Below are 25,490 nucleotides of genomic sequence, written 5' to 3'. Positions count from 1 at the left end.
TATGCTCCTTACATTAGCGTATATGATATCAAATCTGAGAGCATATACTGGACTACTGCTGGCAAGATATTACAAAACCATCTGTATGAGCCGTGATGAACTGTAGCATTGAAAAGGAACCATTATGTCCTTAATGTGATGTACTGTTTTGAAAGGAGAGACGATGAGATTTTGCAAATATTTAAATATAGTTTTACTGCTTAGATATTTTACAGTTAAGACAAAGTTTTAAAGTTCAGTGCAGAGTTAGAAGAGCTGCTAGACACCTTTCATTTTGGCATTTCCTTTTCATTCAATAGGTCACATCTGTCTTCGTGCTTGATTCTAGAGTGAGGTGCCCTTTTCATTTTCACTTCCTGTTGGGAATCATGCATTCCTCTTCCCATCCTCTTCATCTTCCTCCATCCGTACTGCTCCTCTCCTCTTGCCTGGCCCCATCTCCGGCATCCCTGTCCTTAGATGTCCTCTGCCCAGATCCAAACCAGCTCAGACTCACCTATTTCGTTGTCTCTAAGCCTTCCATCCTACGCCATGTTTTACTTATTCTTTTTCATCATCGCAAATCAGCGTGTCAAGAAAATGTGCCACTGGTGCCGGGCTTTTATAACCAGTAAAGATGCACAGTTCCCAGCAGTAATGAGCTCTTCAGTTATGATCTAAATTACATGGACTAGATGTTGTCTTTGCTTTTCAGTATATATTTATTTATGCTGGACTTGAGAGCGAACTACCCCACATATAAAACAGGTAGGTGAACCAAGGTTAGGTTCATTTACTCACTCTGACTCAGCAGCACCCTGGCAGCAGCTCTTCCCATTGATGCAGAGCACAATTACCGCACCTCAGATTCTGCTCGCCTCCCTAAATTAGATTGTTTTCTGCAAGCAGGGCCAAAAAGACAGCCTGGCTGCCAAAGTCCTGGAGAGTTTGGCCACGCTCAACCATCCCAAGACGGCAATTGGCGGTTACTCGGCCACTGTTAGGGCTTGGGTGGCTGCTGTCACTGGACTTTCCCAGCCTGTGAGAATGGCACAGCACTGTTCAGCTGTCACCGAGGGTCAGCGGGGAGAGTTGGCTCTCTGAATGGCCGGCCAAAACATCTAGCATTCAGCTAGCCTCAGCTGCTAGTGGCACCCGTGCTGGCAGCAGTGGATGAGTTAAATATAGAAGTATACTTCTGGCTTTTGTGACTCTGGTCAAAAAGCACAGAGAGGGATGATGGTGGATGTGGCTTGGAGAAAAGATCTGGCCCTGTGACAAAGGACATCACAGTCCACCTCACCAGGCAACGGCCTCTTTCAGACAGAGCGGGAAGAGAATAGCGCATGCCCCCCTCCACACACACACACACACACACGCACGCACACACACACACACACACACACACCGCTCATCAACTGGCTTCTTGAAGGGATAGGAGGGAAAGAAAATGAGAGGTGTGTGCTAGCCTGCTATGTGAAACAGAACTGGATAGGCTGTGGGAGCGAGAGAGGGCGTGTGTGTGTGTGTGTGTGTGTATCTGTGTGTGTGTGAGAGAGAGGGAAGTTACAGTCCTCTGTTATTGCTCTCTACCATTCCCTTCTTGACCCGACGACCTAAAAGAAGAGAGGCAGGGAGAGAGTGAGAGAGCAGGGAAGCAGACACCACCAGTGGACCACACAAGCCAGAGGATACGAGTGGACTCTGTATTTCCTTCTTGCCTTTTATTATTTTTGATTCTAGGATTACTTGCTGTGTTTACTAACTGGTTAAACATTCTGGAAACATCAGAGCGGCAGGTGAGTGATCATCTCTTGCATCTCTCATGCTGGAGAAAAAAAATCTCTGCTATTTAGAGGGAAAGAGCCAATGACAAACATGCGGTTCTAGCAGAGTGGAGCTTATCAGCTGTTCTGCTTTCAGGCTGTAGTGAATGAAACGGCTGAGTGCAGGTGCTGCTGCTGCTCGGCTGTCATCAGTTTTATTGAGCCAGTAAAGAGCACTGGTCAAAAGAGTCTCCTGGCTTCATTTGTTCTGCAGTATGTGAATGAAAACACTATTCCCCACATTCCTGTGTGATTAATTCCAAATAATGAGCGTTTAAACATTTTGAATTAATTAGTGTGCGAGCAGACACACGACTAGTCTCTGTGCTGATAATGGAAATGCAGCACGTTCGGATAAAAGAAAGTCATGAATCAAACATTTCTCAATGAATTACACGTTGTTACTGTGTGAATGAGACCATTTACTGTAAAGAATGTGGGCATGTGGGAGGAAACACCCACAACACAGCAGGGCATGGTGGTTTATTGAGATATTGCAAAGAAATGAGAATGATATCGTACACATTCACACAGTCGACCTTTGCCCCCGACGTCTCCCACACGCGCCGCCTTCGCCTCCTCATGCAGCTCTCACTGCTGCGCTGCTCAGCATTAAGAAGCTTAGGCCCGACGAGCTGCAGCACGATGACATCTTTCATCTGGAATATTTATGGGATGTAATGACACCGAAATGAATTCCATTTCATTCACATGAAGTCACCAGTGTTTAGGAGGAGACACATGGCTCCTGCCAGTCGCTGTTTGTCAGGCCATACGTCACCCTGTCTCAGTAAACTGAAAAGAAAAATGTGAAATGCGCCTCGGTCTCTTCAAGGCCAGCTCCCGCTGATGAGTCGAGGGTTTTCTTTCCTCCTTGAGTGTTCGAGACCGCAGCGCAGCCTCTCCCTTCCTGCCTTCCAGTGGTACCAGCCCTGCCTCAGGACAGAGAGACCCGGTGCAGAGAGATTGCTCATTAACATTTCTGTGCTTGTAAGTCCTCTTTACTCCTGCACACTCTCAGGATAGTCTGTGAAATTCACCGATGGAAGGAGTTCTAATGATATTTCGTGGGTTATTGATAGTAAAGCATACTTAAAGCTACTCTGTGGTCACACAGTCACTGCAGTGCGTTATTGTTATTCCTGCAGTGTTACTATGTATGTTGCATGCTGCTGATGGAGTGGCTAAGCTCCTCCTCTCGCACGTGACCGTGGCAGGTTGGGGCTGGAGTTTGATTCTTCCTGTTAAAAAGACGTTTTTCCTTCCCACTGTTGCCAAGTGCTTGCTCATAGGAGGCCATCTGATTGTTGGGGTTCTCTCTGTATTATCATGCAGTGTATTACCTTACAATATAACATTGTTGTTGTGATTTTACGCCATAGAAATAAAGCTGATTCAATTCGGGATTGTTTTTAACTCTTTTTTCTTACTTTTTATTTTTTTATATGTAAAACATACACAGACTTGGCCTACTATATAAATAGATATAACAGAAGCATAAAGGTTTCTAAAGTAGAACAAGAACCCTGAACATGTATTTTAATGCAGTACTTGAGTAAATGTACTCAGTTACATTTGGCCACTGTAGAAATTCAGTCAGCTGAATGAGCAATCAGAAGAGACAGATCTGTGACTGTAATCAGTCCCAGCTTGTTAATGGATCAGTCTTTGTGTAAATCAATAATGCAGTCTCTGATTAACTGAAACTAAGCTGAGGCTGGGTCTCCGCCAGAGCAGCATTGATTCGTGTGTCACCTCACGACATCACTTGAGCTCTATGTCACTTAAGGTGTTTCTCATGCACAAGGTGACATAGTTTAGCAGTGAGTACACAGTGGTACACATGACAGAACAGCATTGTTCCAGGATTAAACGTTGACACCGACACCTCAGCACCCTGTAAATGCTGCTTATCATGATACCGTTCTTTATACTTGCATCGATATGCACCTGTACCTCTATCTTGTGTGTTCGTGTTCATGTGGGCTAATTCATTTTATGACACGTGCACTAACAGAAACAGGAGGCGGAGCTTGTTCCGCCAGTAGCCGGTGTCTTTCCTGCGTGTCTGGGGGGCCTCGACAACAGCTGTCACCGACACATGCACAGCTACAGTCGTATAAATGCCCCTGGTCTTGAATTCCAAAAATGCAGTTTAGATACTTCGGGATGTTTTGCAGAACAGCGGCACTTATAACTCATGTGCCCTTCATTTAAAAATAAGCCCAGAACTCCATGGCAACCCAAGATATTCTAAAGAGCACTTGATATGTTGTGGTCAGAATGGCGACGCATACGTGCTAAAAACAGGGGACTGGTTAACTGGCTGTTGATGTTTAACGATAATAAGACGAGTGATGTCATTCATTAGGTTCGGATCTTTGGACCATGATGTGCCTGGACCGCTCTGGCATTAAATATGGATTGCATCAGGAGACATTTCAAATTTCACAGCTGGAAACAAACCTCACGACCCATTCTGTAAACTTTTCCCCTGTTTGCCAGTAGTGACATAATCATGACTTTCCTGGTGATTTCCTGTGTGATAAGTTACACCAGCCTTCATCATTCCAGTGATATTACTGGTCAGGAGAGAACAAACCAGCATATACAGTAAAACATCTGAAGGCACCTTTAGAATGAAGATGACTGGCCTCTGTGACTAAGACAGGCCGTCTTTGTCCCTGAACCAATCACTCTGTGACTCCACACGTCTCTCAGCGAGTCAGAGCTCTTCTCTGACAGACGTGTTATGCTTTAGTTTATTTTTGTCTCACCTGCAACAATGCTTTTCATTTTTTCCCATCTGTAAAAAAGGTAAACAACTGACAATGGCACCAGCACAAGACAATGCAAATGCTCACTTACAAACTTAAATGGGTAGCAGTTTGGAGATTTGTGGTTAGCCATGTGTTACATTATCATTCCGAGCGCTGCGACGTGCGATAGCTTAGGTTTACTGGAAGGCCAGCTGCAAACTTTAAACTTTAAAGCTGAAATTTCTGCCCACTGTTTTCCCGTCCACACATATTTAATCTCTCTGACCTTTGGAGCCTTTTTACCTCTGTTTTGGTCTCCACACCCTCCTCAGATAAAATATCTGGGTCGCTGAGTTGCTAAGCTCAATTTTCATCTCCAGCAACAGTTACTTTTACACCTTTGGTAGCGGTGACACATTTTTATCAACATTTTCTTTTATTAATTTGAATGATTAAAAAAGCTTCTGGGTGCTGTTGGTGTGACTGAAGAGGATAGTAGACGCAGGACAGAATGGAGGGAGGAGCCTTTGTGCCTGCCAGGTTTTTGTGATTGTTCTGCAAGTCGCCACCCTGGCATACAGCTGGGATCAACAGGGGCTCAAGAAGTAGAGTTGGTCACTTACCCGTCGGAAGGTCGATGTTTATTTTACAGCTACTCCAGTCCAGTGTGTGTGTGCACAATTGTCAGACAAAGCTCTTAGGTATAGAAAACAGTGTTTGCATGAATATGTATGAAACTGGGTGAATGAGGTTTGCAGTAGAAAAGGACTTGGAGTGCTCCAGTGCACCATATCAGTACCAGTCCAATTCCCAATAAATTCCAGAACTCTAATGGTTGGAGAAGAGCTGCAAGTTAGCACAAAAACACTGTTCTCTGAACAGCTATGAAAACATGTTATGGAAACCAAACAGACGTTTGATGTGTGCTTTAAGATGACTTTCTAAGTTCTCTCTCAGTCGCCCATTTTTTGCTCCGCGCTGACTTCAGCTGGCATTCAGAGGATTTTAGACAAATGGCCGAGCCTATGTCTCTTTCCCACGTTTGAATGTGCTTCATCCATATGTTGCTGTTTCTATTCATAGCACACTCAGAACTTAATATCTTCCTTAAGAGAGGGTAAAGATGATAACCAGATCTAGAAAGATCTAGTGCTTCATTAGTTGGTGTTGGTTTACCGATGCTGCCGCTAGACTTTAGCAACGAGAGTCAAGTGACTCTTACTAAATGCCGTTGCTATGGGAATCGTTAAAATGTGAACGTTTATCGTCGTGTTTGAAACTATGTTTCTAATAGACTATGTCTAATCTAAGTGTGCTTCATGTGCAGCAGTGTTTATAATGCATGACCCAAATCTGAGCATGTTTCATCTCGCTAGGTTCGCCGGTGGATTTACACAGTAAGAGTGAATAAACAGCTTGAGTGAATATTTAACAAAGTGCCCTCACAACAACTCTCACGAATGCGTCCTGTTTTATAAGTGACTGATTAACGGCCTACCTGCGCTGAGTGTTTATCAAGCAAAGAGCGTGTTTGCTCTAATAGCAAAGACTTACTTAGAGAGCCACCTGCATTCTTCTCGGTTTGCTCACTGTTCAAGCTTCGGCTGGTTCCCATGAGGGGATCAGGTTAATGTGACATCAGGAGAATACTACAAGATGAAACCCACCACCTATGCTGACATTTTGCTCCAGTGTGCTATGCCAGCATTAGTTAAGTATTAATAGAAGCCATGATTACAGTAAGACAAGCTGTAAATGCTCGCGTTATGTGCACAAAATCTTTTTGATGGTTCAGTTTAACATTACAAGAAGAACGTTTATGAAAGCAGAATCTTTAAGGAATGTGAACAAGTATCACTCCAAACTTTTTCTGCCAACAGAGTCTTTAGTTTTCCCAGGAAAAGACTGTTATGTAAAATTTGACCCGTGAAGGCCACCGGCCGTCTCGGCTCGAAGGCTCCGTCTCCCAAAATGGATTCCTGGAGCAGACTGCGGCTTTGTACCCTTGCATCCTCACAAAAGTTTCAATAATAAATGGATTGACTGGTAGCTTCGAAACCCATCCGCAGAGACGGTTTTGATTGGAGCTTTCATGTCTTGGCAGGGCTGGTGTGTTTTTCTTGCTGCTCGAGCACGCTGCATTTTATCTGTGTTCTCTGGCAGAACTGGTACCCTAATGCTCTCGTGCAGTTCTCTCTCCTTTTTTGGTCACGCTGGGTTTGTGCTGTGAATACATCAAATCACACCGAATCAAAAAAGTCATTTTTCCTTATTCATCACCTCCGTCCTCATCCGGCAGATCAATTTGGTTATATGCCAGTTTTTTGCCACCAGGCCCAACCTCTTGATACGAGCATCACATACAAGCTCAGTTTTCAGTAGCCTCGTGACCTTATCATGCTATAATTTTATTTCAGCTAATGGTGTCTTTAAAGGGAATATCTGCAAATGAACACACACAGGATGCAGGTAGTTGACTTTCCACCACCTTCTGTGCGATTGAGGGCTCGTATCTGCCCAAGCAGACCAACCACTGGCAAATAAATGACTCATTTATTTAATAAGTTTTCAGTCATTTTCTCCAACTCTAACTCTGTGTGTAACCATAACATAATTAGTGTATCTGGCACAGGCTACAACATTATGCCTATTAAATTTTATTAGAGCGTGCTGGGAGCAAACATCATTCGGACTAAAGGTATATGTAAGCCATAAAGTGAACATCGGTGCGGACCACTGATTAGCTTTTACAGTTTCTTTTTATCACTTTGGAATGGAGGCACGTGCTTTGTTGGGGCCTATAAATACACGTGTGTGACAGCTGGACCTGCCCAAGCCTTGGGGCAGATATGGGTCCCACTTTAAATTTAGACTCAGGCCTTGGACTTGGGTTTTAGGATATTTCTTATTAGATTGAAGTACTGGATGCCGCACCATCAGTGGTGATGGCTTAGATGCTGTGAGTGTGTGTGGACATTGTGACAGGTGGTCATTGATGTTAGAGTACAGATTTACTGTCTGCATGCTCTCCTTTCTTTTCCATAAAGACAAATGGGAATGCTTCACGGCAGGGAGGAATTCAGGTCACGTGACTCAGGAATCCCAGCTTGTCTCTCTGCGGAATTAAATTGATAAAGACTGCAGCGACCAGTCAAGGTGACTCAAAACTGTGAAGACAGTGGGCTTTGACACATGACAGTTGTGTTCATGAGTTGCCTGTAATTGGCCATGAGGATGATAAATATGTAGCAGTTTCAACAGCAAGATTTCAGATCAGCTGTGGTTGCACATGGAGAAAAACCTGGTCAAATAGTCCAAATACTTATGGACTCTGCAAAAGTTGTTAAACTGTAATCAGCAAAGGCCGTGAAACTGTAATGATTTTATTATTTTCTGCTACCAGGAAGTGTTGGATATTAAATGTCATCAGGTTGTGCAGCTGAGGAATGTTGGACTTGTTATAATAATAAATTAAAAGTTGATTTCTAAAGACAAATGCATTTCTCGTTGAGATATATTTAGTTTTCTAACACTCTGTGCAGTGTTTGTCATGTTTCGGCTGTGTGGCAGGCAGGGATTGGACACAAACGCAAACTCACGGGGACAGAACTTGAACTCAAAAGCACAGCTTTATTGCTGGAAAATAGAACACAAGCAATACAAAACTAAACTGGGAAAAGCTAATTAAAATGCATACCAGAAGGCACAGGGAGAGTCACACACAGCATGAGGGACGACGAGGGACGACGCGACACTGACTCAGAGAAACACGGGGTTTAAATACACTGGGAAGTAACGAGGGGAATGAGACACAGAAGGAGGGCACAGCTGGGAGAAATCAGGACTGACGAGACAAGGAAGCAAAGCAGAACACATTCACATAGGACACGGACCATCAAAGTAAAACAGGAAGTATCACACAGAGACGCGAACTTGACACAGTGGAGACAGCAACTAAGAAACACGGATGATCTGATATCCTCGTGTTGGTGTTGTTCCCAGACCATCATGAAAATGTTGTTCCAGGTTCAACATTGCAAGTGACCAATCACATTGTTGTGACGTTATTCTTTTGCGCGCCAAGCCATTCGTGCATTTATGAAATTCCAATGTTGCAAGGACAATATCAATTCTGCTTACTGTTTATTAAAGGGTTACGGTTAGGGTTAGGGTCAGGGTCCGTTGATCGGCGGACAGAGGCAGTTTCACGCAGCTTTAGTACAGTTTTTTGTTTTACGCCGGTTTTTCCCGAAGTCGCAAAAGTATGACGTCACAACATTCTGATTGGTCACTTGCAATGTTGATCCTGGAACAACATTTAGTATGATGATCTGGGAACAACACCAACACGAGGATATCAGATCAACCAAGAAACACAGAGACATAAACCATAAGGCAGAGGACTCTAAGAACCGAGAGACACAGAGGGGAACTCAAACATGCAGACACAGACTACACAGAACAGAGGGGACACAGAGAAACATGAAGGGCAAGGGATCGAAACTAGAAACCATAGAATAACTCACACAAGTACAATAATACAAACATCACAAAGAACTAAAAACGCTGGGTCAGGAGACCCAGGACCGTGACAGTACCACCCCCCCTTAAGGGCTGGCTCCAGACAACCGAAACTCAGAAAAACAAAACCAAACAGAAAACAACCCAGGGCGGGCGGCGGGGGCCCAGGACGGAGGGCTCGGAACAGAAAACAAAAGCAGAGCACAGCAAACACCGGAGCCCAAGAAAACAGCCCAAACACAGGGGCAGTTCAGGGGGCCGACCATGCGGACGGCAATGGCGGCGGCGAAACAGTTCAGGGGGCCGACCGCGCGGAAGGCAGCGGCGGCGGCGACGACGGAGCAGTTCAGGGGGCTGGCCGCGCGGAAGGCAACGGCGGCGGCGAAGGAGACGACGGAGCTGTTCAGGGGGCCGGCCGCGGAAAGCGGCGGCGGCTCTTAAGTGTCAGGCGTACTGGCCGAGGCTCGGTGGGCACAGGACCAGACGGCAGCTCAGCAGCTGACGCTGCAGACGAGGATGGACCACACGAGGCGGAAGCAGAAGCTGATGATGCTGATGCTACAGACGGGGATGAAGCTGATGATGCTGATGATGCTGATGATGCTGGAGCTGGACCAGGCGACGGCGTGGGTGGAGACGCGGAGGCTGCACCTGGCGAGGAAGGAGACGCGGAGGCTGCAGCTGACGAGGAAGGAGACGCGGAGGCTGCAGCTGGCGAGGATGAAGCCGGAGACGGAGGCGCTGCAGCTGGCGGCGGCGTGGATGACACTGCTACTGCAGACGTGTATGAGGCAGCCGGTGGAGCAGCTGGTGGCTGGACGGGCCCCTCGGGCCCCCCAGCGGAGACAGGTGGCTGGACGGGCCCCTTGGGCCCCCCAGCGGAGACGGGTGGCTGGACGGGCCCCTTGGGCCCCCCAGCGGAGACGGGAGGCTGGACGGGCTCGCCAGAACCCCCAGCGGACGAGGCAGGTGGCGGCGCGGGAGCCACGGAGTGCTGGATGGACTCATCTGAGCTTTCTTTACGATCCGTGTTTTAGTTTTGCAAGAACCGTTCCTGTGAGGACACAGTTGTATATTCAGCTGGTGGAGGCCAAACAAGAGATAAAAGAAGAGTGAATACTGCCTTTCATGAGGAGGATAATTAGTACTGTAAATCAGTGCTAAACTAAGTAGAAAATGATGTGCTATTTCCAAAAACCTAAATGAAAGGCATTAGCTCAGGGGTGGGCAATCTCAGTCCATGAGGGCCGGTGTCCCTGCAGGTTTTAGATGTGTCCTCGAACCAACACAGCTGATTTAAATGGCCTAATTAGCTCCTCAACATGTCCTGAAGTTCTCCAGAGGCCTGGTAATGAACTAATCATGTGATTCAGGTGTGTTGACCCAAGGTGAGACCTAAAACCTGCAGGGACACCGGCCCTCGTGGACTGAGATTGCCCACCCCTGCATTAGCTGGTAGGTTTAAATAAAGTTTTGTATGTTTTACTCAAAGCCCTGCTTCAGATTGGTCACCTGCCCGGGGTGTGACCTGCCTCTGAGCCTGTAGTAGCGAGATAGGGTCCCGCCCCCTATTAGGAAAAAGGACAAAAGCCTTTATTCAGAGCTAAACATGATAAAAACATATATAGTTGCCGTGAAGTCAAGTGAGCTGCATTTCAACAATAAGATCAGAATTAATGTTTGTGTTCTGGGGCAGTTTGTCTGAAACCTTGTTTTGATTGTTTGCTTTACTTTTAATGCATTCTTACATTTTCCTCATATGAATTTTTATTGTACAAGACTGAATTTGACCTGAAGCTATTTTTATTCTTACATCTGTCAGCTCTAACTGCACTCGCCCGCCTTCTCTGCTGAACGATAGTAACACTGCAAAGTGAGCCGAGCTGTTACAGTAGCTGGATTTTCATGGCGTCGGCCCAGAAATTAAAAATAAACCATCACGGTCCTCACTCGGTGTCAACCATCTTGTCCTTAGGAAGTCTGCCAGAGTCATTTGCAGCACTACACATGTTTCTGTGTTTCGTCACGCTCGTGTCCCAGAGGTGGTCATTTTAATGCCCTCGACCTCTGGGCATCATTCAGAAACACTGGCACAGTTTGAATGGTGGACCCAACACTATCAGCACTCGCGCACACTGCTGCACCACAACACTGGAATGAACGTTAGCGAGCCTACAGCTGAAACTAATAGGTATGAGCAGGAAAGAAGGCACCGCCATTAATCTCCAGTTAAGAACCAGATCTCCTCGGAGCCAAAGTGCACTCTCTGAACTCCGAGATAAAGGATGCACTTAATGGGTCCGTTTGTTTGATTTTCTTTCCTCTTTATTTGAACTGAGAGATGCTGCCACTGTTATCTTGCACCCCAATTTTCGTACATGGGTGTTTTTCCCCGAAACAAGTGGGATTCAAAGAGATCGGTTTCAAGCGTCATTGGAATTCACTGCAGTCTTGACTTTGGTGACCTTTATTACTGAAGAAGATAAGCATTTCTCTTGATGTGAAGCAGCAGTTTGATAGACTCTCTTTCAAACTTCTCGAAATTGTATAGAAAATCTAACTGAGCTTTACTTTTTTATCAGGTTGGACTGATACGCATAGTTACTGATGTTCCAGTAGAGCATATGTGTGAATTCTATCGCACACTTCCATGAACGTGCACCAGAGAGAAGTCCTGACAGTTTGGACGGCTTATTTGGGATGATTCAGAGGTCAGGGCGCTATGACATCACTGTGGGCTTACAGGGGGACTCTAGGTGCTCAGGGTGCTTTTCTGTTTGTAATTATAAAGAGCTGCTGATGTCATATCTGAAACCGATCACAAAGAGCACTCTGTTCGTACAGAACGTGAACACACACACAAGAACACGCACGTTTTCACATTCACAGAGACAGAGAAACAAACTTCTCTTCAGTCTCTTAACATTGTTGGTTGTTGTTCTCGTGTGTGGAGTCAGCTCCCAGCTTGAGAACTGGGTAGAGGTCTTTGCCCCTAGCTTTTGTTTTAGCATCACAGAAATGTGGAAATTTTAATGTCACATTTTTGCCATTTTTTGTAACTAATTTAACCTCCTAAGACCTGAACTCTTCCACAACATGCATTTTAAGTTTCTCTTTGATATTTGGGCTGATTGGCACCTGATGAATGTAAAAACAAAGAATTACCAGATTTTTTTTTGACCTTTTTTTTTTGTTTCTGAGAAAAATGAGAGCCACATATGAGGATATTTGTTTAAAATTTCAATAGAACAGTGGCAGCATAATGTCCTCGTAAGTGGATATCAGGCCCTTGAAGAGCAAAATTGAGGATTTTGGCCTAAATAACCCAAAATGTGACGTCCACATGTGTGGACACCAGGTCGTAGGAGGATAAATATAAATTAGTTTGTGTATCCATGTCCTCCAAAAGTTGTACCCACTGCTTTCATAACTTTAAAAAAATGATATTAACTGAAGAGGGTGGCAGAGTGGTTCAGTGGTTAGCATGGTCACCTCACAGCACCAAGCTTCTGGGTTTGAATCTTTCTCTGTGGAGTTTGTGTGGATTACTGTGACTGAGAAGCCACACCGGCGGTTTGGTTCATTGGTTATTCTAAATTGACTGTAGCTGTGTCTCCAACCTTTGACAACTGTAAACTTGACTCATAAATACAAATGAACTCATGCTGTGCACAGGCTCAGTTGCAAACTACTTTTAAATTATTTAAAACATTCAGAAATGACAGCAGAAGTTGTGAACCAGTGATAAGTACATGCACTTCTACCAACACTCACCCTTATATGCCTTTGTGATTTTGGGACTACACACACACACACACACACACACACACAGGTGGGTAATTATTGATATTCACTCCAGATTAGGGATGTTAACAGAAGACATGTTTATCCAGTTTTAATACAAACACAATGATTGTGCTTGTGTTTGTCATCGGATCAGTGCAGGTCAGAAGGTCTGTTAATGTGAACAGGAATGGAAGCCAAACTCAAACAACACACTCCTGAACCAAAAATACCTATGAAAGGAAAAAGATGAATGGTAGTGGGATGCAACCGAATAAAAGGCTGAATTAAAAACAGAGAAACCTGTTCCTTCTCTCTCTGGTTCAGGTAGGATGAGATCCAAAAGCAGTGGGGTGGACACCCCAGCCAATGGGGTACTTGGAGTTCCACAGGGTGACCAAGAACAGGAAGTGAGCCTGCCTGTGAAGACCCTGAAGGCCAAAGTCCAGCAGAAAGATGGTGAGGAAACAGTGGAGGTCGAGGTGATCTCTGACAAAGACAAACCGTTGGATTCCTCCAAGGCTGGAGATAAAAGACAGAACATCCTGGATCTGTCTAAAGAGGATTTGCTGACACTGTTGGGAATCATGGAAGGAGAGATTCAGGTGGGCGAGGCATTGTTTCCCTTTGTGTTTAGCTTTCTGTATGTGATCTGCAGCTGTAAGCAGGACAAGTGCAATGATAAGAGAAAAGGTGGATGAGCGCAGTACCTGAACATTATTGGCTTGAGTAACTGCAAGTTTTGCACAACAGCTCTCTCTTGTGGTTTAAAATGTAACATACCAGAGAAAACTGACAACCACACTTAGACTTTATCGAGTTGGTACTTTAGAGAACTCTGAAAGGTAAACTGGTGATCCACAAAGCAAAGACTAGCAAGTTTTTAACACCCTCTGTATCATTTCCATGTAACTTCAGGCCAGAGAGGATGTTATCTGCATGCTGAAGTCCAAACAGAGTTCCCCAGAAGCCCTTGAGTCACAGTATGGCTCTGCGGTCCCTGGCTCGGCCCTCCAGGCCCTTCAGAGAGACGGCGTCATCACAGGCACCAAACCACACAACCACAGTGTCTACCAGAAACCGATGACTGAGGTTAGTAGGCGAGTGTCAGTCACAAACCCTGAGGGATGATCAAAATTACTTTTTTATTAACAGGCCTCAAGACCCTCGAAATCCAAGAAATCACAAGACAGAAACTAATAAAAGTAATGTTTTTGTCACCACCTGGCAGGAGGTTGTTGCTACAAAACACTCGGCATGTTGCACCACAGCAACTGGAATTATTTGTTTCTGTGTGTGCGTGTTCGTCTTTGCCGTCTCAGCTCGAGCGTCTGCAGGAGAAGCACAAGGAGACGTACCGGCGGATGCTGGGTCAGCTGCTATTCGCAGAAAAGTGCCACCGGCGAACGATCCACGAGCTGGACACAGAGAAGAGGAAGCACGCCGACTACATGAACAAGAGCGACGACTTCACCAACCTCCTGGAGCAGGAGAGAGAAAGGTGAGGAGATCAGGAAAGGAATGCAAGAGCCAGCGGCTGTAAAATTGCAACACCATTATCTGAACCTGGACACTGTTTAGCTGCCCCGCTATTTTAAATCATTTGGTAAATAAGCTTTGAGAGAAGCACCTACAAATATGTTCATTTAACAGAAAGCAATATGCACATAAAGTGAAAAAATGGTGTACAGAAAGTAAATTTATTGCTGTAGCACTGCAAACATCATGTGATGCTCATACAGAATTTTACAGGTATGAGAAGTAAAAGGAGGAACTGTGAAGGAGAACCTGGTAAAAGCAGCAGGGGAAGAAGAAGAAAGCATAAAGTGCAGTTCCAGTGTAGTCTATGAAGCCAGTGCATCCAGTGGCTCAAGGGAAGGAATGCTTGAAAAACATCTCAGACTGCATGAAAGATGGCTTCATCGAACCTGTGACGCAAGCGAGATGGGAGAAGACAGGGAGGTGCCACTTACTGAATGATAACCTCGCATAGCTTTGTATGCAGGGGAGAGTCACGCAGCTCAAGGAAAGAGAGGCCAGAGGCAGGGTGGACTTGGACTGCTGTGGGAAAGACACAGGTCAGATATTGAGAGAAGAGGACACAGAGCCATGGGGTGGAAGAACAGCAGGAAAGACAAGCGCAGGGCTAAAGGACATGTCAGAGCTTCATTGCTGAGGTTGTGACATGGGCTCGCAACCTCAGAGCGGCTGCATGGACACACAACACAGGAGGGGAGATGGTGAAATTCTGTGTTTAGAAGGCTCATAGAGATAAAGCAAGCCTGTATGTGAGAGCGTATTTGTGCCATGGGAGTGTATGAGAGAGAAGGCCCTGCTAACTGCAAACACTCCCATATAAAAGGGTTTAATTGACTGTTGGTTGTTGGAGATTATTCTTTTGTTATTGTTTTGTTGCAGCTTCCACAAACGGACGGCGATGCATAATTTAAAGCTATTCGCACTCATAGTTTGCAAAATAAAAATAACAGCAAAATATGTGGACGACATAATCATCTGTAAGACAGACTGGAGCACTTATGTGGCAATTTATAATGACTGTGAAAAAGTTGCTTTAAAACTGTGACATTACCTCTTTGCACGGGCACGGGCACACACACACACACACACACACACACACACACACACACACACACACACACACAAGACACAGCTGGGAAATAAGCAGCTGAATTTACCCACAGAAACGACCACCTGCAGTAACCAACCACTGTGGCCCGCCCCACAGTTTGAGAAAGACTAATCTAAAGTAAATTTATGTGAAATTTGATACTTTAATCTAGCACTGTCCAACTCCAGGCCTCGAGGGCCGGAGTCCTGCAGGTTTTAGTCCTTGATCTGACACAGCTGATTCAAACGGCTAAATTCCTCATCAACATGTCTTGTAGTTCTCCAGAGGCCTGCGAATGAACTAATCATGTGATTCAGGTGTGTTGACCCAGGGTGAGATCTAAAACCTGCAGGACACCGGCCTTCGGGGCCTGGAGTTCCCCACCCCTGTTTTAAACAGAGCCCTAGTGAAAGAGTGCACACAACCAGCTTAAACTGCATGTATTTCATGAGTTTTAGCAACAGGAAAGAGGGACTGCTGACCTGTCTGTGGTGTATCCTGCTGTGTTAGCTGGACTGGTCGAGCTCTTCTGTGTTGCATAAGCAGGGGTCTCGAACTCCAGTCCTCGAGGGCCGGTGTCCTGAAACTTTTCCATGTGTCCCTGTTGCAACACGCCTGAATACAATTAGTAGGTCATTAGTAAGAGTATAGAACTTGACTGCGTGCTGAAGTGGAAAAAATTACTTCTAACAGTACTTTTATTGCACCATGTTCATTCACTCATGAGCTGCTGTAACATGAATCAAATGGCTGAATTGTCACCTCAGCATGCAGTCACGTTCTACAGGGTCTTGCTAATGACCTACTAACTGTATTCAGGCTTGTTGCAACAGGGACACATGGAAAAGTTTCAGGACACCGGCCCTCGAGGACTGGAGTTCGAGACCCCTGGCATAAGCAGTGAGGTACATAGGTAGTGGTCTCACCCTGACCACACCTATAAAATTGTCCGTCTTTACCACCGACATGAACCAAAAGGAGTCTGCAAATATTCAAATGAGGTTATTGTAACATTTCTGAAGGAAAACAACTAATTGATATTTGTGAAGTTGTTTGAGTGACATTCCACAACTTTACTCCAAAAGAATCTGATCTGAAACTTTATAATTAATAAGATAAGATAACCTTTATTGAGAGAGATAAGGATAAGTGAAGTTTAGCTGTAAGTGCTGCGGTTGGTAATAGCGACCAAATCATAACTAAACGGGTTAATTTACTTCTACTCGATCATTTGTTGATCCCCATCTCATGCCAGGTGGTTTCCAGCAGGTTCCTTGGCTCGCACACATGGCGGCCTCTGTCACCCCAAAGAGAGAGAGCAGAGAGGATGAACTCTGCCAGGTCTTTACTCTGTCAACACCTGCACGTTTCAGATTCCTCTATTTGCACCATACACAGGGATGCGAAAACAGCTCAACTCCAGGAGGAAATCTAACATGTCCATGGTATATTCATTAAAGAGAAAGCCTGACGGAGCTCGCAGTAAAGCTCACGCAGTGTTATTCTTGTCTAATTTACATCAATTTTGTTTAGCCGGAAGTAAAACTTCCAATTTTGTTTTTCAAATCTCACTTGCACTGAGAGATGGGACAGACGTTTGCTGTCCACACAGTAGCAGGTTTTTCCCTTAGGCCTTAGATTTATGGAGTTTTTACTCACTAAAACTTTACCTAGAAAGTGAAAAAAAGTAGCCAGGGGCTGGAGGGGTTAACATAAACAGGAAAAACAGATTTAAAAGAGAACATGACACAAGTGCTAACAGCTACACAAAAACATGCAAACAGACAGTCATTCACTCTCTCAGGTGAGATGGAAGCGTGTCATGCTCTCATCCTTATGGATGTGATCTCCTCCAGCCATCTAGATGAGAGTGAAGAGAGAGAAGTCAAACGCTCTTGTGCCAAACACCTTGAGGAATGCAGAAAATGGGCAGAGAAGAAGCTCCTTCAGACCGGCAGCCATCAGCGATTAACACCCTCTCAGACAACAAGTAATTTATGTGTCAAGATGTTAAATATTTCAAGTGGCACAGTGGAATGTGTTCAGACTGACGGAGGAAGCAGCTCCCACTCCTGACGGGAGTTTCAAAGAGCGCAAAGTCACGCACACAAAATGAAGACGTGGCCTCCAAACTTAAACTGTTTTCCGTTATCGAGCATGCTGTCTGCTCTCCTTTAACACCAAGTCAGAGTGCACAGAGCTCAGGCTCTGCACCTTTTGCCACTTGTTTTCTACATCCATCTTCATCCTACTGACACAGGCTTTTAGATCACACACACTTTTACATGGACGCAAAGCAATTTCTTGCAAAGTTGAAACACAAGCTAAGCTGTGCTTCATAGAAACGGTAACACAAACACTTGTATTTTCCCATTTTGGACATTGTACACCACAATTATTTCTTCCTTAGTAACAGTAAACTAGAAATCTACATGATCTGGCCACAAGTGCCAAACCCCTCTGACATCATGACTCTGACCTTTGCATGAAAGTAATTTTAGAGTTCCAGTTTCTAGGGTGTCAGTGACTTCTGACTGTGTAAGTATGAAATGTTATGAGCTACACTTTCACATGTGGACGGCCTCTTTGTACAGTAGCCAGGTATGCTAAACACACTTGGCAATGGAAGCTGCTGGCATTATGAATCAATGTCGATGTTTATCTACAAGTTCACTGGCAGACGTGGTTTTTTTTAAACTGTGGTTTTGTTTAAATGATTAACTGTAGCTACACGGCCCCGCGCTGCAGTCTGGATGTAGCGCTTCGTACTCTTATTGCCATGTCTCTATCCTCCCATGTCTCCGTCACCTCAAGGGAGGCATCCAACTCTTCCATATCTGGTTTCCTCATCATATGTAGACTTTGCAGGGAGCCTCATTCATGTCCAGGTTCCCCTAAAGTGCAACTGCAGCAGACATTCTCTCTTGTACCAGTGAGCTCACAGCAGAGACATTATCCTGCACACAGAATGGAAAATGGAGCAACAATGATATAACTTTGAATGTGAGCCTCAGAAAGCATTAACACTAATTCATTTTTTTTGGAGTAAACTTGGAAACAAAGTTATATTGGGCTAATCTCTATTTTTATAAAAAGCATTAAAACTGAGGGGAGCTTTGCAAAACACTGGTTCTGTGGAAGGGTCCCACCCCCTTCACAGTGTCTGAAGCAGAGCTCTCTCTCTCACACACTCTCACACTGCTTTACATGGATGAGGTGGCATCACTCACTAGAAGTCTGCTGTTTCCTCGCAGTAGTTATTCACCTTTCATTGCCCTCATGCCACGCCTGGAGTGTGCCGGTGGAAGATTTAAGTGACAGGAGGTCTCTGCTACTCCTATTGCTGCTACTGTGGATTTTTGCACGGGCAGAACAGGGTTCATGTGCTACTTGTAGAGCATCAATAGTGGGTAAGTTTTAAATCTAGCAAGTTTCTGAGGTCTTGTGACCACATACATTTTGAATGGAGCTCATTTAGTCTCTTTACGAGTTGTTTAAAATGCACAGTCATCCTTGTTGTGCTGATGCTTCTTGTAATTTGGTTTAATTTGCAATGCAAAAAGGTTCAGGTTGAATATTGTATTACAATATCCCCGGGAGTGTACAGGCAGGAACTGCATCTGCATGCATTCTGCTTTGTATGGATTTTCTTCGAGCTGGAAATGAGAATGGACATGAGCAGCATAGAAAGGAGCTAAGAGAAAAGATGACTGCTTGGTGAGGGGGTGTTGGTGAAACTCAGTAGCAGTTTGTTCTCTTGTACTATTGCTTTGGCAGGATTGAAAATAGTAGGAATGTTGGAGTGTTTCATTCTGACAGGTTTTCCTCTGGATGCTTGTTTGGGACACTGTAGCATGAATTATGTGTTCTACCAGGACTGTGACTGATAATTGTTTTATCCGTGTTCTTTCTAGATAGCTTCAAGTGCTGGGCTTGTTTATACCACTGTTTGATTTAGAGTGTGGAGTCAGTGCATAAAGTTTTCAAATTCAAATTCAAATTTTATTTGTCACATACACAGTCATACACAGTAGGATATGCAGTGAAATGCTTAGACAACTGCTCGTGACCTAAAGAAAAAAAGACTATGAATAGGATAGGAAATAAATCTGAAAATTAAAATGAAGGGTAAATTTAGCTTGGAAGGAATAAAATAAAATATTGATATTAAAGTTAAAAATAAAATAATTGTACAACAAATTACACAATATAGAAATATATAAGAATATATGAAGAAATATAGAACAATACCAGCAGCTGTAAAAGTACTAAATGGTATCAAGAAATATAATGTCCAGGGCTGTGCAATCCACATGTAAGTGTCTTGTGCAGTGCAAATATGCTTAAAGTGATTTATTTAAGTGACTTGTGATAGAGTGATTAGATTAGATGACCACGCAGTGTAGTTGTGCAGTGGCCACTGGTGTAAACAAATGTCCAGAATGTCCAGTGTGTGTGTAAGAACTATATGTGTGGGTCAGTACTGTGTGGTGGTGTGATTGAGAGACCGTATCGCCTGCAGGAAGAAGCTCCTCCTCAATCTCTCTGTGTTGGTCTTCAGGGAGCAGAATCGCTTTCCTGACCTCAACAGAGAGAACAGTCCATTGTTGGGATGGCTGAGGTCCTTCACGATCTTCCTGGCCTTGGTCCAGCACCGCCTGCTGTAGATTGAGTGCAGGTCAGGGAGCTCGGAGCGGAGCTGATCGCACAACCCTCTGTAGAGCTCGTCTGTCCTGCATGGTGCTGTTCCCGAACCAGGTGGAGATGTTTCCCGTCAGGATGCTCTCTATGGTGCGCGAGTAAAAGTTCCTGAGCACCTTGGAGGGCAGTCGGAAGTCTCTCAAGCGTTTGAGCTGGTAGAGATGCTGTCGGGCCTTTTTCACCACGGTGCTGATGTGGCAGGACCATGACAGGTCCTGCGTGATGTGAACTCCGAGGTATTTGAAGTTGTCCACTCTCTCCACTGGGCACTTGTTGATGATGCAGCCTTGAAGCGAGCATAGAAAGTGTTCAGCTTGTCTGCCAGTCTGCGTTCGTCATACCGGTTGTTGATGCTTCATAATCCGTTATTGTCCTTAATCCCTGCCACAGGCTCCTAGATTCACTCTGTTGGAGTTGTGACTCTAGTTTCCTCCCGTACATGCAAATTTCAAGTTTAAAGTCAGTGACCTTCCAGAATAATGCCCTTTCTTTTTTTGTTCCTTTCAGACTGAAGAAGTTGCTTGAGAACGAGAAAGCCTACCAGCTCAGAAAGGAGAACGAACACGCCAAACGTCTGACCAAGGTGCGAGAGGAGCTGGTCAAGCTGAAGTCTTTCACCCTGATGTTGGTCAATGAGCGGCAGCAGCACCTGGAACAAATAGACCAGCAGAGCCAGCGGGTCCAGGAGCTCAGCCAGCAGCTGCAGCAGCGTGAGCAGGCTCTAAGTGAAGCCAGGCAGCGTGCTCAGGAAGATGGACACAGGGTGCTGAGCCTCGAGGCCGAGCTTAAAGAGAAAGCCGACAAGCTCAAGCAACAACACGAAGAGATGAGTGCCAAGCTAGCCGGTCAGGAGCTTCTCAATCGTCAACTAAATACAAAACTTTCAGGCCTCACGAATGAGGTTGCGGAGCTACAGGAAAGCAACAGAGCACTGAGGAGATCTGAGGAGGAACTGCATGAGCTAAGGGAGAAGATCAGCAGGGGGGAGTGTGACAACTCAAACCTGATTGCTGAATTAGAGAACTTGAGAAAACGAGTGCTGGAGATGGAAGGAAAGGATGAGGAGATTACTAAAACAGAAAATCAGTGTAAGGAGCTACGGAAGAGGCTACAAGAGGAGGACAATAAGAGTAAAGACCTCAGACTGGAAGTGGAGAAGCTCCAAAAAAGAATCATGGCATTGGAAAAACTCGAGGGAGCATTTAGCGTTAGCAAAGCCGAGTGTGCACAGTTACACGGTGCTCTAGAAAAAGAGAAGGGCCTGACCAAAGAGCTTTCAGACGAAGTTGTAGCTCTCAAGATTCGTATGAAAGAGCTCGAGTCATCTGAGATAAAGCTGGAAAAGTCTGAGCTGAGCCTTAAGGATGACCTCAGTAAGCTTAAATCACTGACCGTCGCATTGATGGAAGAACGAAAGACCCTGATGGAAACAGTGAAGTCATGTGAGGAGAAAAAGGACGATTTAAGCAACCTGGTCAAAGCTGAGCAGAATAAAGTTATGGAAGTGACAGAGAAGCTGATAGAAGAAAGCAAAAAGCTCCTAAAATTGAAATCAGAGATGGAAACCAAAATAGAGACTTTAACGAATGAAAAGGGCGAGCTTAGCACTAAGCTAGCTTATGAAATTGATAAAACTAAGGACCTTAGCTCTAAAGTCAACCAAATGAAAAAGAAGTTAGATGGATTTGAGCAAGCAGAAAAACTTTCTGGAAAGAATTCAGTGAAATGTGACATGCAGAGAACATCTGAGCCCATCATCAGAGATGACAACAAAGTTAAGGAGCTGACGTTTGAAATTGAGCGCCTGAAAAACCGTCTCAAACAGCTCGAAGTGGTAGAGGGAGATCTTCTCAAGACAGAGGATCAGTACGACATGTTGGAGAAAAAGTTCATGAGTGAACAGGACAAAGCCAACATTCTGTCCCAGCAGGTGGAGGAAATGCGGACTCAGATAGCACGGAATAAAGCAATCGAGAAAGGAGAGGAGGAAAGCCAGGAGGAAGATCTGCGTCAACGTTGCAAGAGAGAGGAGGCCAGAACCAGGGAACTGCAAGGTGACGTGGTAGCGCTCAAGGAGAAGATCCACGAACTCATGCACAAAGAAGACCAGCTTTCTCAGCTCCAAGTGGACTTCTCCGTCCTGCAGCAGAGGTTCTTGGAAGAAGAAGAGAAAGCCAAGAACATGAGCACTGAAGTTTTCCATCTCACCAAAGAACTGGAGATGGCTAAGCGTCAAAGTCGAGCGCTGCGACCCAGCTTGAATGGGAGAAGAATAGTGGACGTGGCGGTGACCTCCACTGGCGTGCAGACAGAAGCGTCGTCCTCCGAGCCAGCAGAGGAGGATACCCCGGCTGGCTTTATAAGAAAGTCTGTTCAAGAAGAGAACCACATTATGAACAACTTAAGACAGAAGTGCCTGAAGAAGCCAGCAGAGAAAGGCAGTGCTGTTGAGCGTTCACCTTCATCTGGCAGTGATTTAGGTATCAAGAGATCTTGGATTCCCTGGATGAGAAGAAAGGACAACAGCCCTCAAGAGACCCACCTGGAGAAGCCACTGCACAATGGAGAGAGCTTCTCCTCTGAGCTGACCATGCCCCAGAAGCCAGGTCAGCCTTTCCACATCCGAGTGACACCAGATCACCAAAACAACATGGCAACTCTTGAAATCAGAAGCCCGACTGCTGGGGACGTTTTCTCTAGTTCCGCTCCCCTCAGCCCCAATCCATCTCAACCCAAATCCAGAATCACCATCATTCCCACCGGCACTGCTCCGACCCAGCGGAGAAAGTCCCCCGCTGTGTCTCAGGGCCCCGAAAGGGCCAAGTCTCCAGTCACTATCACAGCTATATCTAGAGCCAAGTCTCCAGAAACCAGCCGAACCTCCTCCACTAACTCAGGAAGACCCTTGTCCCCTGTCTCCATCATGACAGTGAGCACAGCTGTAGCGTGCGAAGCATCTGCCTCCCCAGAACCTCAGGAGATGACCATGGGCCGAGCCGTGTTCAAGGTTACCCCCGAGAAGCAGATGGTCCCATCGCCTGTACGAAAGGGTCACGGCAACACGAGTATCATCACCACGACTGACGATAGCAAGATCCACATTCATCTAGGCAACAACATCGCCCCAAAGATGGTCGTCAGGCCGGTGGCTGCTGTCACAGAGAGCAAGGAAATGACCTTATCGACTGGGACAGTTTTGCGCTCGCCTCGTCAAATCACCACCACTACTACCAGGAGCACGCAGAGCAAAGTGATGAGCAGCATTACAATTTCTCCTGTTACGTCCTCCTCTTCCAGAACGACACAAGGCATGGTAAGTTTTCCTTCATCCAGCTTTGGATAATTCCTGTTTTCTTTAAGTTGGATCATCTCTTTTCCTTACCTTCTTCATTTTCTTTTACATTTTTGGATCAAAGAGTTGATAGGAACACTCAAGCTGATAGCGGTTTCCTAAGTTCACCATGAGCTTCTTTTCACATCTCTGGAGATGAGAGATAATGCAGCACTGTGTGTGGTGTTTCCCGGGACCCCTTTTACTCTGCTCTTTGTGGATCCGATGGGTAGTGTGACAGAAACGGGGCCATGTGCAGGTCTGAGAGCAGCAGAGATAATGAGGTGGAATTTTGCCACCCTGCTTTAATCAGGCTGTAATTTATAGTTGTTACACTGTGTTTACTGTTTACATTCACAAACAGCCGTGGCTCGGGGCCCTCCGCGCTCTGGCTGACACAAAACAGCTTGGCACCGTCAGCAGCGTACTGAAACCTGGCCTGGACAAGCACTCGCTCGCTCAGTGAAAAATAAATGTTTACATTTCTCATTTGTGCTGCTCTTTTAGCACATAAGATCAGTTACATTGCACTAATTTACAATTCCTGTTTCCTGCATGATTTTTACCATGAATCCATAACTTAGTGTCGGTGTGGCTCAACTGTTTTCATTCTCCTGCCTGAGAAACTGTACTCTCTCTATTGTCAAACAGACCGGGCACGATGCCCAGCCACCGCGCTCAGGGCTGACCCGCATCCCAATGTCCAAGAGCCTGAAGACGGGAAAGGCTGCGCTGGGATCCCTGGGGGTCTCCGGTGGAGTGAAACTGGAGTCGCGGGCTGAGAGTCAGTCTATGAGGATAGAAGTTAAGAAATCCAGCGTGAATAGCAGTACTTTACAGAATGGAGGAAAAGCCTGAGAGACACAGTACCAAACGTATCTACATGGTGCTTCAGAGAGATTCATAGTAAAAGCTGTGGTGTTTGAGTACAACTCAACTATAGTTTACAAGGCATTTCTTTATTATTATTATTAAGCAGGAGACTGATTTTATACTTTTTATAAGGTATTTTCTACTTCTTTACTTCTTATTTGCATTTCTGCCATTTAGACTGAAACATCCATGATTTGTTTTGTTGTTTTTTACAGTGTGTTGTGATGGGCATTTGGGTAAGACTCTGCTGCTATCAATGGCTTCTTTCTTGGGGTGGATATTTAATCTATAATGAGTTTATTTGTTTTATATTAGACACAAAAAGTACACAATTATGTGAAAATTTGGTGCATTTCTAAAGGATTTGTATTGAAAATATTGTAAATAAAAGTGATATTAGAGCAAAGTGTGGTGTGATCATTTATGCAAACACTTATGTTAACTCATCTGTGTACCTGCAGTTGTGACAACCAGTGCTTCTTGCCCGGGCCTGCATCCAAGGATTGAGGGAAATGAAAAAATTCATATCCTGTGCTTTACGTAAATATTTTTGGAATAACAAATATTCTGGTTGATTCCTGTAATATAAACAGAAATCTTTAAAAAGCAATGTGCACGAGGCCAGACAAAGAAAACAATGAGACAGTGACGGTGCAAGAAGCAGAGGTCGTGAAGGTAGATGTGCTTAAACACCTGGGGTCAAGCATCCAAAGAGAGGTGAAGGAGAAACCCGGAACAACATTTATTATGATGATGTGGGAACAACACCAACACGATGATATCAGATCATCCGGAAAGCACTGCCAGGGGTGATTTGTGACAAAAGGATAGCAGCAAGAGGGAAAGGGAAAGTTTACAAGATGGCAGTGAGACCTGCTGTGATGCATGGTTTGGAGATGGTGACACTGAAGATTTTGAAGGTTTTCATTGGGAGTGACCAGGAAGTGAGGTTAGAGAGGTGAGGTTGAGATAGCTTGGACAGAGGAGACACTGGACAAAGGATGGTAAATATGGAGCTATCAGGTATGAAGAAAGGAAGAAGACAACAAAGAAGCTTCAAGGATGTAGTGAAGGAGGACGTGCAGAGG

At 45.1% G+C, this 25,490-nt stretch overlaps 1 protein-coding gene across 2 annotated transcripts; it reads left to right on the top strand.

Annotated features, from left to right (window-relative positions):
• The first annotated feature begins 1,537 nt into the window (after nt 1-1,537).
• Nucleotides 1,538-24,798, top strand: LOC308389819 (filamin-A-interacting protein 1-like). 2 transcript variants are annotated; one of them, XM_080871371.1, is made up of 6 exons: nt 1,538-1,778; nt 13,200-13,473; nt 13,787-13,960; nt 14,191-14,369; nt 20,706-23,511; nt 24,181-24,798. In XM_080871371.1, exons 2-6 carry the CDS (start codon nt 13,201-13,203, stop codon nt 24,385-24,387), a joined length of 3,639 nt encoding a protein of 1,212 aa, XP_080727497.1. In that variant the 5' UTR covers nt 1,538-1,778; nt 13,200; the 3' UTR covers nt 24,388-24,798. The 2 variants fall into 2 exon arrangements, with proteins under 2 accessions (XP_080727497.1, XP_080727496.1); XM_080871370.1 differs by having other exon boundaries at nt 13,196-13,473.
• Nucleotides 24,799-25,490: the final 692 nt, after the last annotated feature.

The sequence above is a fragment of the Rhamphochromis sp. 'chilingali' genome (genome assembly GCF_963969265.1).
Source record: "Rhamphochromis sp. 'chilingali' genome assembly, chromosome: 21".
Classification (NCBI taxonomy): Eukaryota; Metazoa; Chordata; class Actinopteri; order Cichliformes; family Cichlidae; genus Rhamphochromis; species Rhamphochromis sp. 'chilingali'.
Note: the sequence above shows the minus strand (reverse complement) of the source record. Positions and strands in the feature narration are given on the sequence as shown.

Bases quoted from the DNA above. Each gene is read 5' to 3' on its own strand.
- LOC308389819 (XM_080871371.1), top strand. From the start codon at position 13,201: ATGAGATCCAAAAGCAGTGGGGTGGACACCCCAGCCAATGGGGTACTT. The intron at 13,474-13,786 runs GTGGGCGAGGCA...ATGTAACTTCAG, and splicing joins TCATGGAAGGAGAGATTCAG to GCCAGAGAGGATGTTATCTG. The intron at 14,370-20,705 runs GTGAGGAGATCA...TGTTCCTTTCAG, and splicing joins CTGGAGCAGGAGAGAGAAAG to ACTGAAGAAGTTGCTTGAGA.